The following is an 18,110-nucleotide window of genomic DNA, read 5'->3' on the forward strand; positions in this document are numbered from 1 at the left end:
CGGGGTATTTAGGGATATGTGCTAGATGCAACATCAGTAATACCACTAGAAATGCAAACTTGACAGACTAACGCATATAGAACACTGTCTGAAAAGCTTCGATAAGCATGCATTAGAAGTTGGCTACGTCAAAAACTCTCCGCCCCTTATTGACAGAGTCTGGGGGCTTCGTGGGAGACTCACACTGCACGGTTGTTCGCTGGTTTATAAGACAAATGTCTCATCTCCTGCCTGCTAAACACAATTATTTAACGTTGGGTAACATAAATTCGCGGGGTACTTAAATTCGCGATTTTTCGAAAACGGGGTATTTAGGGATATGTGCTAGATGCAACATAAGTAATACCGCTAGAAATGCAAACCTGACAGACTTACGTATTCAGAACACTGTCTGAAAAGCTTCGATAAGCATGCATTATAAGGCGACGAGGTCAAAAACTCTCCGTCCCTTATTGGAACAGTCTGAGGGCTTCGTGGGAGAATTACACAACATGGTTGTCGGCTGGTCTATAAGAAAAATGTCACATCCGCTTCCTGCTAAACACAATTATTTACAATACAACTTATTACAATCTCTTTTGCTAACCTGTAACTGGATTCTAAGTGTGATCAATCATCAAAACTCCTCTCTGTTGCTACAACCTTCGGCACGTGTATTTTCCCGCCGCCATATTGTTAACCAGAATCCTGTTGTCAAGCAGACGACAAAGGTTTGTGAGGAACACTTTTTTGTCTAAATGCTGCGTGTGATAGTGGACTGAGGAAGATATTTTCCTCAAAGTTTGCTCCTAACACAACAAGGAACACATGGACATAGTAGTATTACCATTGCTACGGCATCCAGCTAACTTTCCATGAATAATGTAACGTTACACGTTGCCCGATGATGACGATGGGCCGACTTTGAGTGAAGTTCTACCGACTCAACACACGGGTTGTTCCCGAACTGGCCTGATGTGTGCGGTACGGCCGTTTTTTCGTGTATTTTTTTTTACTTGGACAAGTCTATATCCATAGCACTCTCCTCAAGCCAAGGATGGAACGAATAGCTGCTGTATAAAATGTGATTAGCGGTAAGATATTCAAGACGAATCTTATCTCCCGAATTAATGTGCACCCGGTACCCCTGTCCGACAGCACCGTCATTGTGCGTGCGGCGGACGGTAGTTTCAAGTTGAAATATTATGGTGTCAGCACGACTAGAGACAAAATCTACCATATATATGATTAGTGCAAAGATAATACATGATACTGACATAATAATAGAAAAAAAGGATGGTTTGTTGTTCTGCTAGATTGATTTCAGTCAACCATTATCGGAAAAATCCCGAATTTATGTTACCCAACGTTACAAGACAACTTATTACAATCTCTTTTGCTAACCTGCAACTGGATTCTAAGTGTGATCAATCATCAAAACTCCTCTTTGTTGCTACAACCTACGGCACGTGTATTTTCCCGCCGCCATATTGTTACCCAGAATCCTGTCGTCAAGCAGACGACAAAAGGTTTGTGAGGAACACTTTTTTGTCTAAATGTTGCGTGTGATAGTGGACTGAAGACGATATTTTGCTCAAAGTTTGCTCCTAACACAACAAGGAACACATGGACATAGTAGTATAACCATTGCTACGGCATCCAGCTAACTTTCCATGTAGTTAGCTACGGACTACTAGTCGTGAATAATGTACACGTTGCCATGACGGTGGGGATCGACTTTGAGTGACGTTCTACCGACTCAACAAACGGGATGTTAGCAAAGGCCTGATGTGTGCGGTGCGGCCGTTTTTTCGTGTATTTTTTTACTTGGACAAGTCTATATCCATAGCACTCTCCTCAAGCCAAGGATGGAACGAATAGCTGCTGTATAAAATGTGATTAGCGGTGAGATATTCAAGACGAATCTTCTCTCCCGAATTAATGTGCACCCCTGTCCGACAGCACCGTCATTGTGGGTGCGGCGGACGGTAGTTTGAAGTTGAAATATTATGGTGTCAGCACGACTAGAGACAAAATCTACCATATATATGATTAGTGCAAAGATAGTACATGATACTGACATAATAATAGAAAAAAAGGATGGTTTATTGTTCTGCTAGATTGATTTCAGTCAACCATTATCGGAAAAATCCCGAATTTATGTTACCCAACGTTACATTGGTCACAACAAAAACAATAAAAACCGGGACAATGTGGACAGGTGCAGCACACATACACTTACAGAAAATTATAGCCCCCTTTAGATATTAATTGTAATTTGCCTCCAAACAATATCGTTTAAGTATATGATTACATATAATTATGTCCTTACATTCATATCATTATATATGATAGTTTTAGATAGTAGTGTATAATAGTATTAATAGTATAATGTAATTACATGGAATTTCATGTTAATTACATATAATGTAATTCACGTGAAGTTAAATTAAACATAGATCAAGTTATTTGTGCTTCATTTCAAAAGCGAGACCAAATCTTCCATACATGGCGACACATGTACTGTCATTGGTAATATTTTGTACTTCTGAATAAAGGATAGATTAGACTTGTAGCATTGTTGTTTGATATTCGTTGCCATATATTGTACCGTGTACCATTAATGTTGTCGAGCAAAAAACTTCATTCATTCAGTCATTCAATCCTTCACTCCATTCACTCATTCACTCAGTCATTCATTCAGTCATTCATTCATTCACTGTAGATGATTTAATCATTCCGTTTAATTGTTACCGCAATGATGACTGGTGGAATGTTAGGGGAAGATATGGGAGGAGTTCTGTCACCTAACTTGATGTAAGCTACCCAATTGATAACACGCATCACAATCAATTGCGAGATGGCAATTTCACATTTTATTTCATGTCTTGGATACGGTAGTCATTATACAATATACATGTAGTAGATTTGAAGAAAGTCACTTCCAGCACAATTCTCTGGGCATGCGTATTACCCGAAGATAAAAGAAAAAAAAGCGAGATAACATTAGAAACAGTTTAAATGGTCGGGAGAAGTGTTTAAATGGTCAGGAGATTAAATCTCATTGCAAACTGCGATTGGACAATTTTTTGAACATGTGTACTGCAATACAGTACGACAGCTAGGGAATTTGTAGCAAATGTGCTAGAATATGTATGTTGAAACTTATAGAAAAAGTAAGGCTTATTTAGGTGACCTGGAAAATCTTAGCATTGGGGAAAGGGCTATATAACGAAGGGTTACTTCCGCATATAATTTCTCTATCATTTTTTACTCGTATTACTTGTCATAGATCATCATATCGTCGAGGTCGTTAGGCCGGATGTGACGTCAGGTCGAATGTGACGCCAGGTCGGATGTGACGTGTCGTCTACGTCGGGACATTTTTGTTGAAGAGGACTGTTGAGAGCTTGTTGCCGGCTGTCTCGTACATGCAGACGAGAATGTGGTTTCCTGTGTCGCCCGACCTTCCGCAGCCGACGCCCACAGATCCCTTCCACACCATCTGATGCAAGAACAAGAAGAAACGTTTTCGATGACAAGTCAAAACAGACGCAAACTGAAGTCTGAATAAGCCCATTCACGGTTCCGACTACGCATGTGCAGTGTCAAAGGTAAAGGCCCCTGAGACGTTAACAAAACCCGTCTGGGTGTTGTTATGCAAATCTAGACAATGTCGAGACTAGAACTGTTTCCAAGCCAGGGGCGTTCACCTTTGACACTGCACATGCGTAGTCGGAACCGCGAATGCGCTTATAACGGTAAAACGGGACGTTCTGTCGCCCACTTCGCAGCTGTCTTGTGATTTTAGTGTGGTTTTCTTCGCCAGTGAAGACAACGCAGACTGTTAACGACGGGCAATCAGGAATTCCTATGACAAACGTTGGCGTATAGTATGTAATTCAGCTGTTCTGTGGCAGAATTTAAACAAAGTAAATATTGAAATAATGTAATGACAAGAATATTATCATTATTTTTATTTAGGACAGACAGGGACAATGTGGCGGCATTGCATTCCAGTTTTTATAACTTATTTCAACAGCGCCACATGCAGTGAGAAAAATAAGCTTGGCAAGGTAAAGATAGTCCCAAAGCCTTTTTGAGCTGAGGCTATATGGGTGTTATCTTTCCACCGCCTTTTACCTCCCCAACTTAAGTCGGGTACCCATTTTTACAGCTGGGTGGAGTGAGGGCTTGTCCAAAGGGCGCAACATCGGTGGCGTCAGGGGATTCGAACCCAGGACCACTGCGTTCTTGGCCAAGCACCCTGCCGTTACGCCACACGACCCCACACGACAAGAATATGAAACAGTAGAGAACGAATCCTTGCTAACCTGAGTATAGTGGCCGTACAGCCGGACGCCGTAAGGGGTCACAGGGCGTCCTCTCCTCCTGAGAGCCTTGTAGTACTTCTTCTCGTCATACCAGGCCTCGATGGCGTTTTGGAACTTGCTGCTCCCACTACAGCTCGGCGCGGACGACCAGGTCCAGTACAGGTTCTCCCCGTGCCTGGAAAAAACACACCGACAATAGTGTTATCAATAAGGTCTTGTGATTAAGGTTGTTTGTTGACTTAGAATCTGAAGGTTCTGGGTTCGAATCCCTGGCAGGCCCCTGTGTTGGGAAAGGCACGTAACACATATTTTCCGCTCACTTGACTCATGTTGAAATGAGTACCTAGCTTCGGTTAGGGACGTGGACGTACTTACGAAGCCGGAGGTCTCATGTTTGAGGAGAGCCACATTCCGAGAAGTTTTAAGAAACCCACCACACTTAACGAAAAGAGTAAGGGTCCATCTCTGAGTTTTTGGATCAAACCTTACAGTCAGAACTTACGTAAAAACCTGTTTCCATTTATGTCCAGGTAATTGTCTATCGTAACATTAGTAGACAGTTTGTAAGTCAGTGTAGCAAGCCTGAAAGTAGCTAAATTGAGCCCGGCTTTTTTCAAAGGCCCCCATGCAAGTAGGTTAAGACTGGCAGCTGATGTCATATTTATGGAATGTACGTACTACACTACCCTCAAGATGGGGGTGTCGATCTATAATTCTCCAGACGCTGGAAATACTGCTACGGTGCCCAAAATCGCCACGTTTCAACAGCACCTCAATAACATGCCAAAATTAGTACACTCGAAGCATAAATCCTGGTTCTGTGTTCTAGTAACCATTTCTGGTATAAAACCTGGTTCTGCCAGATCTTAAGTCACTGACGAAAGATAGCGGATGCTGTCTGAAACGTCTGACTGTTTCAAAATTTTATCCAGTTGCTTGCACAACTATTTTTGGCGTACACTTGGAGGAGCACACTCCTAGTGTGCATGGAAATGCACCTGTAAACCCAGCCAAAAAAAACGAACAGACTTACACGACGTTCTTCCCGTTCACGGACCAGGTGCGCTCCGCCTGTGTAGAGTGTTTGAGCGGGTAACTTCTCGGGTTTGCGTCGTAGTTGGCCTTCAGTTTCTTGGCGTACTTCGTGGCTTCTTCTCCACACGCCTTAGACAAAAGAAAGGTATCCACGTTATCATACAACAATCCGCCTGTCAAATCCAGGTATGGAAATGGCTAGTACTGATCACCACTTTGGTACAGTTGATGGGCCAATAACACCTTTTTTTGTAAAACAGCTAAAACGCGACGCAGGGCGCTTCCCCGTGAAATTACCCTTTACCTTGATACAGCGAAGAGGGTGTTGACTTCAAGGTCAGGTCCATTCAATTCAGTACGTCTAAAGAACAAGGCTTAGCTTTAGCTAACAATGGTCAAATTATCGGTCATAGTTGAGTAACATTTTAGAAAGTTGTAGAACCGAATATTTATGCTTGGCCCTTCGACTAATATATTTGATCAGTTCAGTAGAAAGTATTGTTGGCCATTGTTGCACTGGCAAATCCAACTAGGAGGCCCAAACTTGCACCATTTCTTTCAGACATCAAATGTTATCTGCCACTGAAAGATAGAGATGGTAGCAGGTTCACGACAAAATATACAAAAACCGAAAGTTCTGCTCCACCACTAAGGAAAGCCGCCAGGGAGTCCAAAATTGACCCTAACCTTCGTCTTCCCACGACCTACCTAGATACCAAATATCATTACAATCTATCGCTTATGAGCATATATCCCCCACCCCCCGCACACACACTCTGTGCTTACCTTACACCAGTACATTTCAGGTGCGCCATCAGCTTCACGCTTCTTGTTGTGGTTATCCAAACAGTTTTGTTCGAATTCTGTGGCAAACAAAACCAACGAGATGTAAATGACAACAACAATGTTTACATATTCACACACACATTGCGCCAACATGAGTTTCCGTCTGACAGAAACAGCGACGACAAAAAGAACTGTTGAAACAATAGAAAATACGATTTTCTATTATGGTTGTGTCTACTTCGATTTTAGAAATTGAAAAAAAAAATTATCTCACCAGTCAGTTCGCCATCTTCAGTCGATTCTTCTTCTTCCACTGAAAAAAAAAGAAACAAAATTTATTATTTCATGTCCTGATCGATGTCACTGAGGTATGAAGATGTGTCTACGTTATGCATAGCTGGTAAGGAAATATGTCTTTATTTACAATTTCTACAGACACACAAAAAATATGAAATATGCTTCCCAAAAAAATCAGAGCAGCATGTAATCAACACAGCTGCAGTATGCACACAAAATAGATGTATTCATTGCAACTTAATAAAATAACACTGCATGAAATCTAATGTTCAAGCACCCCTTTAATCACGCATAAAGGTTATATTTTCTAATGAGAGTATGCTCAATGTATGCCTTACGACTACTTTAAGTTTGCGTAAAGATCAGGTTTCTTGCAGTGCAAGAAGATGTGACTTACCGGAGCAGAATCCATAGGTCTTGGCGCAGCAAGTCTCAGCTAGCATCCCTGTCACACCTCTTTTTTTGATGTAGGGGCAGAAGCGTTTCGAAGGGTGGATGTCCTCGCAAGTATTCTCTACAATTGTAAGGAACAAAACCAGTCAGCAGCACTAGTTGAGTTTGTGGCACGTTTTTGCATTTGGAGAATTAATGCGAGTTTTAGAATATTTGCAACTCAATCGTACTACTACACTAACGGCTCCGGCCCTGACTTGTCGCCAAGGACCTTGCACGTGCACGCACACGTACACCACGGACACACACACGAGTGTGCTGGTGTAAACTTACCTCCGGTACATTGGCCACATGATTCCGCACAGTAGCGGGTCATGAACAGGCGGTATCTCCTGCTGTCGCAGTAGTTCATACCAGCCCACAGGCGGCAGTGGCACTCGTTCCAGCTGTCCCTACAGACTGCAGCCCGGGTCTGGGTTATTTGGAAAAAAAAAATTAAAAAAAACCTGGACGCTGCTAAGTGTTGGTTGGCTAACAGTGCTGTCAAAAGTGGCCATCTTACATATAAAGCCCCTATCTCAATTGACCCGCGGCACACGGTTGACATCGCGTTTTGCATTATACCCTAATATCTAAGTCAATGGTAACACAAATCCAGTCTAGGACGCAGCGACGCCGCCAACGTGCCGCAGGTCCCGTGAGATAGGGGCTCAAGGACTGCCTGGCCATTGATGTACATTCAAACCTGTACTAGATTTAGTTACCACCTGTACACAAGGACTAAAATTGGGACTTTAAGTCTGTCTCTACTAAAAAAAGAAGAAGTCAAATCCAAGCTATCTAGATATAGCCAATGCTAGCGCTTGAGCAGGCTCTTGCTACAACAGCATAAATCACATGTATGTCTCCTATGCCATGTCCTTGCCATTAGCATTCTGGCATGAACATGCAAAAACACTGTCATCATTAGACGTTATACTTACTGGACCTCTAAATTCTGTAGACTTCTGCATTAACAGTTAGACATAAGGCCAAACTCAACGATCGTTAGTCGTTACCTCTCTCTTTGTGAGCTGAATATCCTCGGCATCAGACCAGGGACCTCCTAGATCAGACTCGTCGATGTCTCCGGACTCCAGTTCATTGATCCGCTCACTAACTATGATTTCTTCCACCTCGTCCGGCAATTCCGGGGTTTCCATGGATCTGGGATCTCCCAGAAGAACTTCTGGCTCTGCAGAAAGTAAAATATACTACACTATTAGGTTTGCTCCTGAGGCTTCGCCAAAAAATACGCCCGCCTCCCTACAGTTAGCCAATACCATGCAAGAACGCTAGCTACATGTGTTCTGGTTCGCCAAATGAACTTTTGAATATTTTCATAAGAAAAGAAAAGAAAACATGATGTTCACTGCCATAACGGAAATTGTTGATAATCATGCATCTGACGGAACCTGCTGCGACTCTTTGACGGCTTTTCCTAGTCCGTTCTGTTTCCTACTTGAATATTCGGCAAGTAAAACAGAAGGTGCTGCCTTGACGAAGTGTTTCACGCACAATTATGCTTTCTATAACTTAGGAAACTTAAGAAAGTTGTGTAAGAAAAATGGAAGAAATTATTTACCGTCATCATCCTCTGCTGCTGGCGCACACGTCACGGCAGCCACGAGGAACGCCAGGCAGAAGGCCAGCACAGAAACCAGCGGGCGCATCTTGAACGTCTGTCGGCTCTTCGGCGACGAAGTACTGGATATAGACGGTTGTCTTGCACTCTTCCTAGGTCTGATAACCAACTGAAGACGCATTCTATCCGGAGAGGAGGACTGTCTTGCTTTATACTACTAGCTTAGCGCTCATTGGTTGAATTAGAGCTAAACAACCCTTTTCTTCGACATCACGCTTGAGAGAAATGTAAAGCGCGACCATCTAGCGAAGAGGTAACAATGATAACACAAGCGAAGCAGCTGCTGCTCTTTCATCCACAAAGACCGGGTATAGATACAGTAAAAATATGACGGATATATGTCTACAAAGGAAACGGAGAGAATACAAGAAGATGAGAGTTGAAATTTTGGACGCTAGGCTGACTGATCAAAAAAGCATCTTCTCACTAGGGCTTTTCAAACTACACATTAACATAAAACAAGAGTGTTAAAAATAGACTCGTGGGAACTTCTGAATTTTCTTCAGAATTGATTGACTATCTATGTACCCCGTGTGGTACGAAGTATGCAGCGCAAAACAGCCCTCAAGCCGTTACACAATGGGTACCTGTTTTCCTCTTACGCATGACTCTTAAAGCCCATATCTCACTTGACTGTGGAATGTTGGCGGCAGCTTCTGAATGACTACCGCCAAGGTCACGCGCACAAACACCGCCTTGTCGCCGCCAATGTGCCGCTTAGTTAAAAAACGCAAGTGGCAAAATGCCGCGACGTAGCCGCTAACGAGCCGCGTACTAGACTCCAAAATTGACCCCCACTGGGAACCATTAGTCGCCAATAGGTCCCCGAACGGCCGCCAAAAGACACCATATCTTCTGTTAAAGTCAGTTTCAAGGTTTGTGTCTTGTAATAAATCTATAAACAGATACCATTACTCATACATGGTGAAAACACAAATCAGGGCGAAATCTGGTATATCGTTCCTTTTGGTCATTACCGTTACTGTAAGAGTCTTTTAAGGTTATGGGTATATTTCTTGATATGTTACCTATGTTGCGCCAAGTATCATAAGTGAACATCTTTTTATCGCTCCACAGGTATATTCGCTGTAACGTTATCGCAGAATTACCTTACTGTGTTGTTCAAATTTCGGATTATTAGTTAGAAAAGGTAGAAATCTCCAGCATATCGCCGGTAATGAAGTCAAAGAACTCTCGTATTTTGTCGTTATGTAATTTTGTTTACTAACACGTCGCTATTTCAGACATGCCAGCTGCGTTTTTTGTGCAGCATATTTGGAGGGCATGACAACATAACTATTGTCAGGTACGTTGTGACCTGTACAGGTTCTTACTGCAGGGTAGTAAACAATAAACAGGTTTGACCTTCGCAATTGTTTACCAAAAATGCTATTTATGAAGAGATAAACTGTTCTCCGACTCCAACTCAAAAATTAAACTCACCGAAATTTTCGAATGACTCACGAAGTCTTCTTCAGCTGCCTGGCCCAGTCGCTGTGCACACGTGACACAAGTTTGAGAAGTTATGCTGACGTCACATTTCCAAACCCGGGAGTCAGTCAGTCAGTCAGTCAGTCAGTCAGTCAGTCAGTCAGTCAGTCAGTCAGTCAGTCAGTCAGTCAGTCAGTCAGTCAGTCAGTCAGTCAGTCAGTCCGTCAGTCCGTCAGTCAGTCAGTCAGTCAGTCAAGCAGTCAGTCAGTCAGTCAGTCAGTCAGTCAAGCAGTCAGTCAGTCAGTCAGTCAGTCAGTCAGTCAGTCTGTCTGTTTGTGTGAACGAAGATTAAACAATTTAGATCAAGAATATACACTAATGGTGCTCATGATTGAATTTTGCACCTTTTTTGTGTTTTGTTGTCTTTGGTATCATACTTTTCGTTCCCGCTAACTGCCCGGCCGGACCCTTTTGGGGAAATGTGACCTTAGCATAAATGTCAACCATGGCGATCTCTGAACGATCCTTAAAAGATCCCGGGAGTGACCTTGGCGATCCTTGAAAGATCACTTAGCGGCCACTGAGCATTTTGGTCAATTCTAGGTCTCCCAATATGGTCACTTCCACATAACTCAAGAAGCTGTGGATGGATCCTAATGATATTTGGTAGGTGGGCAGGGGTAGGGAAACCAAAACTTTGATAATGGACCTCCTAGCGGTTTTCTATGGTACTGTATAGGAAGTTCCGGGTTTGATATCTCGTGTTCTGGACTTGTCATGCTTGTGATTTTTTGTGGTAGGAAGCTTTTCTTTCTTTAAACGTTTTCAGTGTTTTCCTTTCTTTTGAATCATACTTTTACATAACGTTACTATCTTAACAGCGAGCAGATTATTATTAGAATGGGCAAAGCACTTTGGGATAATGCTTCTGACCGTTTACAGCTTAAAGGTACATATCCAACATTTTGTGAAACACTTCCCTGTTACACAATGGATCACAATGACCCCCAGTGGGGTCTTCACGATTCGTTGAAAATGAAAAAAATCTCAAGATTTATTCTGAAAATCTCAAGATTTTGTATTAAATCTTGAGCTTTTATGAGACAATCTTGAGATTTTATAAGAGTGTCTTAAGATTCTATGAGACAATCTTGAGATCTTTGAAAGGTTTCAAGATTTTTCCAAGATGGTTTCAAAGCATCTCAATTTTGGTACGTCTGGTAGAAAGGGGGCTACATGTAACCCACCCTCACCCACATACCGGATACACCCACCGTCTATTAAAGGCTGCGACCGCTAAAGCGATCAGATTTGACAAATCGATCAAAGAATTATAATAATTTCATAGATAAAGGACGTGTGGAAATGGGATCTAAAACAAGGATAGAACGTACCCTATTCAAGAAATTATCAGGCCTCTGTTAACGTGTAACTATACACTCAAATAGGTAACGGATATGTCCCAATGCCGCAAAATAAGCAAGGCCAGACTATAAAAAACTGACTTTCATAACACTAGTTCTCACTCAAACCTACTGACTCCATCCTATTGTCTCTCCTTATCTTTGCTAATATGCAGAAATGTTCGTGGTGGTTTCATGTTCACGGTTTTCGCGGTAAGTTCTTCACCGCAAACTTAAAACACCGCGCAAATTTTTACCCTCCTACCCCATTGTCTACTTTTCCCTCAAACGCGAAATTAAAAGCACCGCGAACACGCAATTTCATCCCGACCGCGTCATCAAAACCGCGCGAACTTTGAGTATCTTGTGTCGACGTATCAATTTACATAAGTGTCAAGTGGATAAGAGAGTTCAGCATCATCTTTATTCGCACAGACCAACGACACATTTGAAACACTGGGACAAGATGAAGGCTTAAAAACACCTCGGTCGGTCGGCCCCTTAACTTGATTAGATCAAGAATCCGTAGGGCGTAAGGTTTGAAAAAAAGTTCTGTGCATCTGACATCGATATTTTACTGATATACAAGTCTACTTCTATTGATATTGCACAATTGTTATAATTTCTGCCGCTCACTACTATTGCACTTGAATACATATGTAGGTTACGGCTGGGAAACAGCCCAAACGGCGATTCCCACACACGGGAGAGTCCCTTAGCTTTCGCAATATATTGCGTAGCCGTAGGATGTGCAGAGAGCACAGCGCCCTAGTCTGTGCATGAACTTTCTCACCTCTCTGTCTTTCGTGCGTACAGGGCACAGTGATTTCAACTTTCCAACATTGTCACTGTTAACCCACCGCCTGCTACCCACTGTGCAGAGAGCACAGCGCCCTAGTCTGTGCATGAACTTTCTCACCTCTCTGTCTTTCGTGCGTACAGGGCACAGTGATTTCAACTTTCCAACATTGTCACTGTTAACCCACCGCCTGCTACCCACCTATACGGTAACCACTGTAGCACTATAGCGACTATGTGATTTATTCTCTTCATTTGGCCATTTTTGGCGACGCCTCAGGGGCGAGCCAAATTTTTACTATATTGTGTGCAGATTGCAAGAATTCTAGGAATTGTACAGGAATGTGACAGTCCATGGGACGATAACTCAAGAATGCCTGGATGTATTGTCTTCATATTTTGTAGGTGGGTAGGTCTGTGAGAGACCTTGTAATGATTGGGTTTTGGGCCCCCTAGCGACTTTCTATGGTACTTAAGGGGAACTTTCACTTTTTAAATCTCGTCTTCTGAACATGCTATAGTCATGATTTTTTAGTGGTGGATAGCTCTTTGTTAGGAAAATATGTCCTGTAGATTTGGACCCCCTAGCGGCTTTTTTTTGGAACTGCAGGAGCTGATTTTGACTCAAACTTTGAAAGAGAATAACGCAAGAAGGGGATGACGGATCATCATAATTTTTCGTGTGTAGATAGCTTAAGTGATGATTTACATAATCATATACTAATTATGCAAATCAATATCTGATTTGCATAATTAATGAGGACAGTTAATAAATCAGCTGCATTCTATAATATTATAGGACTCTCAAACACATGACATATGTAACTGAGAAAGAGATGAATATCGATAGATATCAATTATGCAAATTGATACTTAATTTGCATAATTAATGACAAAATGCTTTAAATCCATAGTGGTAAATGACTGGGATTTCATTTTTGCACCATTTGGAAGTTAAGTAAATGTGGCCACTACTAGACACAAATCTTGCATAGAGGGCCTCATTTACATAATTTTTGAGGAAATGGTACGATATCTTTTTTTGTGAAAACAAGATTTTCATACATTGGACAACTTGTGCTATTTTGGTAGAGAAGGTGATCGACTGATATGATTTATGCGAGGTCCTTATTTGCATGTTGGCTAAAAACGAAAACGTTAACAGAGACCACCGTCGCCATGGCAACATCTTTTTATGTTGCCAATCTTGTTCTATCTGCAACTGCTTGAGCACTTTGTTGAAATGGGACAGTCAGTTTGATAAGGGTCAACTTCGGTTCAGCCGTGTTTTGTATGGTGATGCCCGATACGAGGGTCGTAGGCAGAATGTCCGGAGGTATTGTGGTGCGTGTCCCGCTCTTTAAGACTTCAGGGCTCAAGTCACATCTTATCATTTTCATGAAAAATGAAAATTAGGTTTGTCTGTGTGTCTATTTCTGTGTGTGTGTGCGTGTCTCTGTGTTTCCGGACTTTTGTAGTTAGCTAGAATATTAAGAACCTCTTAGTGTATTGTGATGATATTTGGTATGTGGATAGGTCTTGGGAAGACGAAGGTCGATTTTGGACCCCCTGGTATGTGACCTTGGTACTGCAGCAGGACTGCAACGTTTTTCGTATCTTTTGACCTGGATTTGCTTTTTGGTGGCAGATAGCTTGTGATGTAAGAAAGGAGTGGTGTAGGGCCCCTAGTAGCTTGTCAACATCTTTCAATGAGCATAACTGAACAAAGGAATGGCATACTAGTATTTCCATGATAGTATGCAGGCAGCTTAGACAGACACGTGCAAAGTGAAGTGCACATTACGCAAATTGGGACTTTTTTTGCATGATAGATGACGAAAATCTATATTTGCAGTGTTTTCCATTATAAGACTCAAGTACATGTAACATATGTGGTTTATGGCAGGTGGAACATCAACCGGTACCAATTATGCAAATGAATTCCTTATTTGCGTCATTACTGCAAAAGTGTCACAATTCTTCTGAGTAGCAAATGATTGCACCGTCAACATTGTGACATGTGCAAGGTAGCTAAAGGTGTACATGACCAATCATATATTATGTAAATTTGAAAGTCATTTGCATAATCAGAATAGTTCATGGAGATATGAAGTTTCCGAACTCTTGTTGTGTAACTGGTGTTTCCACCGTTGAGTGCCAATGCTGTAGAGTGGTTACCAGTTCCTTAAGCACACAACTGTTGCGCCAAGTATATCTGGCCGTCAGTGCCACTGAACAGGCATTTAGGTCATGAAAAAGTGGCTGGTGGCCTTGACACAATGGCCATTTTGTTGAAACCCAGCGGACCAAGTTGTCTCGTGTTGGGAGCCAGTTCGTCACCCCGTTCACCGCGAACTCAAAGACACCTCGCGGGGCATTGTACAGGGGACTTCTCCATCTTAAGTCATGTGTTCTTGGTGGTTGTTTGACACACCAGGTTAGCCAAGGTACCTAAATATACATAACGTGTGTTGAACAACATTTCTGAAAAATTGTTACAATTGAATATTAATGCAGAGCTAACACAGGGCACACGTCTGTGTGCATATTTGCTCCACTTGACCCTTGGCTTGTGATGACAGATTAGGACGAGATGAGACCTGGGACTGCAGACAGTGTGTCTCTCCTCCATCCAGCATTTCTTTTGCGAAGTCAGGTAGCTCAGAGTGCAGATGTATTAATGTTGATGTTCAAACCTCAATTAGTAACGGGAGTCGCCCAAACATAGGACGTTTTTTTACGCGCTCGAACTCACGGCGCTCCATTGCTGGTTGCCAGAGAATGGTCATGTTTTAATGAATGAATTTTGAACACACTCATCTAAAGAACATAAATGGACAGGAAATGTATTCATACTGTTCATGGGCCCTTCACGCTCCGAGTTACAAGCGGCAAACGCTGTGAGACGTTTACACCAAGTACCTTCTGATTTAGTGCTACGCCAGATAGTGTGCCTAACTTAGTATGCTTTGGTAATTTTGCTCTCTTCGGAAGTTGGTGATGAAGTTAGGAAAATGTAAATAAGCCTTGAAGTCTGCTATATTATAGCTTTCTTTTGACCGGAAAATTTTGACTGTGTGCACTTCTAACGTCATGTGAGAAGGGCTATATCTAGCGCATCCCAGCTCATGTTTCGGCGGGAAATGGGCTACTACGCACTTTGCGCGCGGCCCGACGTACGTCTTGCATGCGACCCGACTTACAAAATCATTACGAAAAAACGACACCGCTTACATCAACAATACTCCGTCTACTTATTGGGAAATATCTTCGCCATATCTGTATTCAGTTTCCTTTTCATAGACGGTACCAATCACATGTTAGAGCGTTACAAAGCTGTGCGTTGAATCGCCGTCCGCCAGCATCGCGCCCCAAAAATGGCGGGAAAACAACGTTGCCAGACGGCAGCGATGTTTACGTTGTTTTCTTTGGTCGGTTTTCTTCTCAACAAACACTTAAAGACCCAATTTTTTTTGTTTTATGAAGTTATATTTCTTATGTGTATGATAGTTGTATATCTGCTTGGCACAGGTCGTATATTTAGGTGTCGGGCCGTCTAGCTACGCAGTCACCCTCTACTCAGCGTTGCCATCATTATCGTCAAAATACTATTCTCGACAAAACAAGAAATGAATATGTACACATATGTTTTGAATGTAAATAAAAATTATGTGCATGGACTTGGTTAATTTATCTTCCTTATGAGCATAATCAGTGGACACAAACACGATGTACTTATGCATAACAAGATCACTAAAAACCCGTCCTAAGTTAGGGCGCGTCCTAAGGTAGGGCAACCCCCGTTATAACGTTATCTCTTAAACAGTGTTGTGGTGATAGAGCCTGTGTGTGTAGAACAAGCATTTTGTGTTTGGAGACAAACAATGCGACAATGTGCTTGCTTGATGTCGCAAGGACAGGGCACCGCCTTTTTGCTATTGACGCCAACTCAACAGAAAGATAAGCAGCGTTTTTCAAATATTTTAAGTCTTGTGACTTGGCTGTCTCTCTCTTGCGCACGGGACCTCCAAAGGACTGCAACCCTGACCAGACGTAACCTGGCATCCAGTCTACCGTGGTTTTGTCGGGCTGTCTTCAGGGCAGAAGGGGCTTTCCGCCGCCTGGGTAATCTTTGGCACCCGATGGTAGTTTAACGCGGTGGCAAATTGAACTACTACGGCGTAAAACAACCACGGGGGTGCAAAATATTACTCTGGCGGCAGAGGGCTCCGTCTGCCCCGCAGAAAACTTGGTCAAAGATAGGTCGGCCTAACCACGATAGGCTTGATGCCAAGTTAGGCCAGCAGCGAACATGTGTACGCGTATATGTAGTCAAGACGGCTCGGCCAAAATCTCACGTGTCGAGAATGCAGAAGCGAAAGGACGAACTTTATCAAGTTCTCCACTCAACAACGGCCAAAAGTTCCTCTGAATTTGTACTTTGCAAAATTTACCATATTCTGGTTATACATACACTTAAGTGTCTTCACCTTGACAAAGTGATCGCATCTTCTACTTTCAAAGCATTATACTGCCTCCCTTTATAAAAGTTGATCATGCTGCGAATAAGGTTATTGTTCTCCCCTTTATTTCCCTTTGTCTATTCGTACCGGTCACTTGTTTGGTTACTAACCTATAAATGCACAGACTGCCGTTAATCTAATTCATATTGGGCTTGGCAACAGAAGAGGAGAAGAAGAAGTTTGCGGCCTCATCCAGAACTAAGATGTTGATGAAGGTTAGGGATCCAGGTAATAAGATACCCCCAAAATAGTTACTGAAGCAACTGGATAAAAGTTTGAAACAGTCAGACGTTTCAGACAGCATCCGCTGTCTTTCGTCAGTTCCTCAATATGTATTAAAGTAGCGAGAAAAACAAGGGCGAACTGTGATCAGAGCTGTGTGAGTCGTGTTTCTCACGTCATAAAATCTGTGAAGACTTTGATTTTCAACTTGGAAGAAGTGGGTATCTGACATTTCAGCAGGCCAAGTTCACCCCCTTACATCAGGTCACAGCTTAATTTTTCATGTGTTGTTTTCCTTCTCTCTAACCTAACGTCCCTGGATGTCGCCTTCAAAGTAAAGATCACAATGATTTGAAATTTGGTGGATGTTGATAAAAGGCTTCATACAATATGATATGATTTTGTGCCGAAATTCGAGTTGTGCACGTTATCTATGGGTGAGACCGAGAACTTAAGCCCACCTCTCACTGGACCCGCGGCACGCTGGCGGCGTCGCTGCGTCCTAAACTGGATTTGTGTTAACCTTGACTTAACAATGGGAATATCATTCAAAACGTACAAGTATGACCAAAAAGACAACAAAACACACAAAGCTTAAAAAGATTTGTTTTTTTTGTCTTCGATCGGCCGCAGCGACGCCGCCAGCGTGCCGCGCCTCCAGTGAGAGGGGGGGGGGCTTTACTGATCACCCCCGTATGCATAGAACACTGCGTGTGACCCAACGTGTTCTCACAGATCTTCAATAGGAGACTAACTTTCTCACAGAAATCATTCAACCTGCACCATAGCAAACAAAAGAGGCTTAAAATAAAGTAGAATTTGCGAGAAGGACGCGCTTGGTGGTCTGGCATGATTGATGAGTGAACCTTGATGACACAACGTTTGGTGACTTCTGAGCAGAGGTACGAAGAGGTTGACAAAACAGTTCAGACAATGGAGACAAATTGCTTTTCAAGTGGACTGTTGGCAGAAAGTTTTGTTGATGAAATATGGAACGATACAGATGGTGTTGATACCAAAATAAACAAACAGAACAACAGGCGCGGCCGGGAGTTGATGGGTTGTTGCTCACCGTTCGTTCGGTCGTTCCTACCTCATGAACTTGCCATAATAAAAAAAGGCAGCAAGGCGGTCTTGTGGTTAGGGTTGTTGACTTAGAATTGAAAGGTTCTGGGTTCGAATCCCTGGCAGGCTCCAGTGTTCTGCCCACGGGAAAGGCAGTTAA

General features: G+C 42.6%; 1 protein-coding gene across 1 annotated transcript; it reads right to left on the minus strand.

The window, feature by feature from the left end:
• Positions 1-2,832: 2,832 nt before the first annotated feature.
• On the minus strand, positions 2,833-8,638 carry LOC136431135 (uncharacterized). Its single transcript, XM_066422392.1, has 9 exons — positions 8,449-8,638; positions 7,883-8,058; positions 7,158-7,296; positions 6,829-6,945; positions 6,409-6,447; positions 6,135-6,211; positions 5,347-5,477; positions 4,314-4,488; positions 2,833-3,484 (listed from the first exon to the last, which is right to left on the minus strand). Exons 1-9 carry the CDS (start codon positions 8,627-8,629, stop codon positions 3,350-3,352), a joined length of 1,170 nt encoding a protein of 389 aa, XP_066278489.1. The 5' UTR covers positions 8,630-8,638; the 3' UTR covers positions 2,833-3,349.
• Positions 8,639-18,110: the final 9,472 nt, after the last annotated feature.

The sequence above is a fragment of the Branchiostoma lanceolatum genome, chromosome 3 (assembly GCF_035083965.1).
Source record: "Branchiostoma lanceolatum isolate klBraLanc5 chromosome 3, klBraLanc5.hap2, whole genome shotgun sequence".
Taxonomy (NCBI): domain Eukaryota; kingdom Metazoa; phylum Chordata; class Leptocardii; order Amphioxiformes; family Branchiostomatidae; genus Branchiostoma; species Branchiostoma lanceolatum.

Excerpts from the sequence above, each read along its gene's own strand:
- LOC136431135 (XM_066422392.1), bottom strand. The coding sequence starts at position 8,629 with ATGCGTCTTCAGTTGGTTATCAGACCTAGGAAGAGTGCAAGACAACCG. Across the intron at positions 5,478-6,134 it reads CTGAAATGTACTGGTGTAAG|GCGTGTGGAGAAGAAGCCAC; the intron begins GTAAGCACAGAG and ends CTTTTGTCTAAG. Across the intron at positions 3,485-4,313 it reads TGTACGGCCACTATACTCAG|ATGGTGTGGAAGGGATCTGT; the intron begins GTTAGCAAGGAT and ends TTCTTGCATCAG.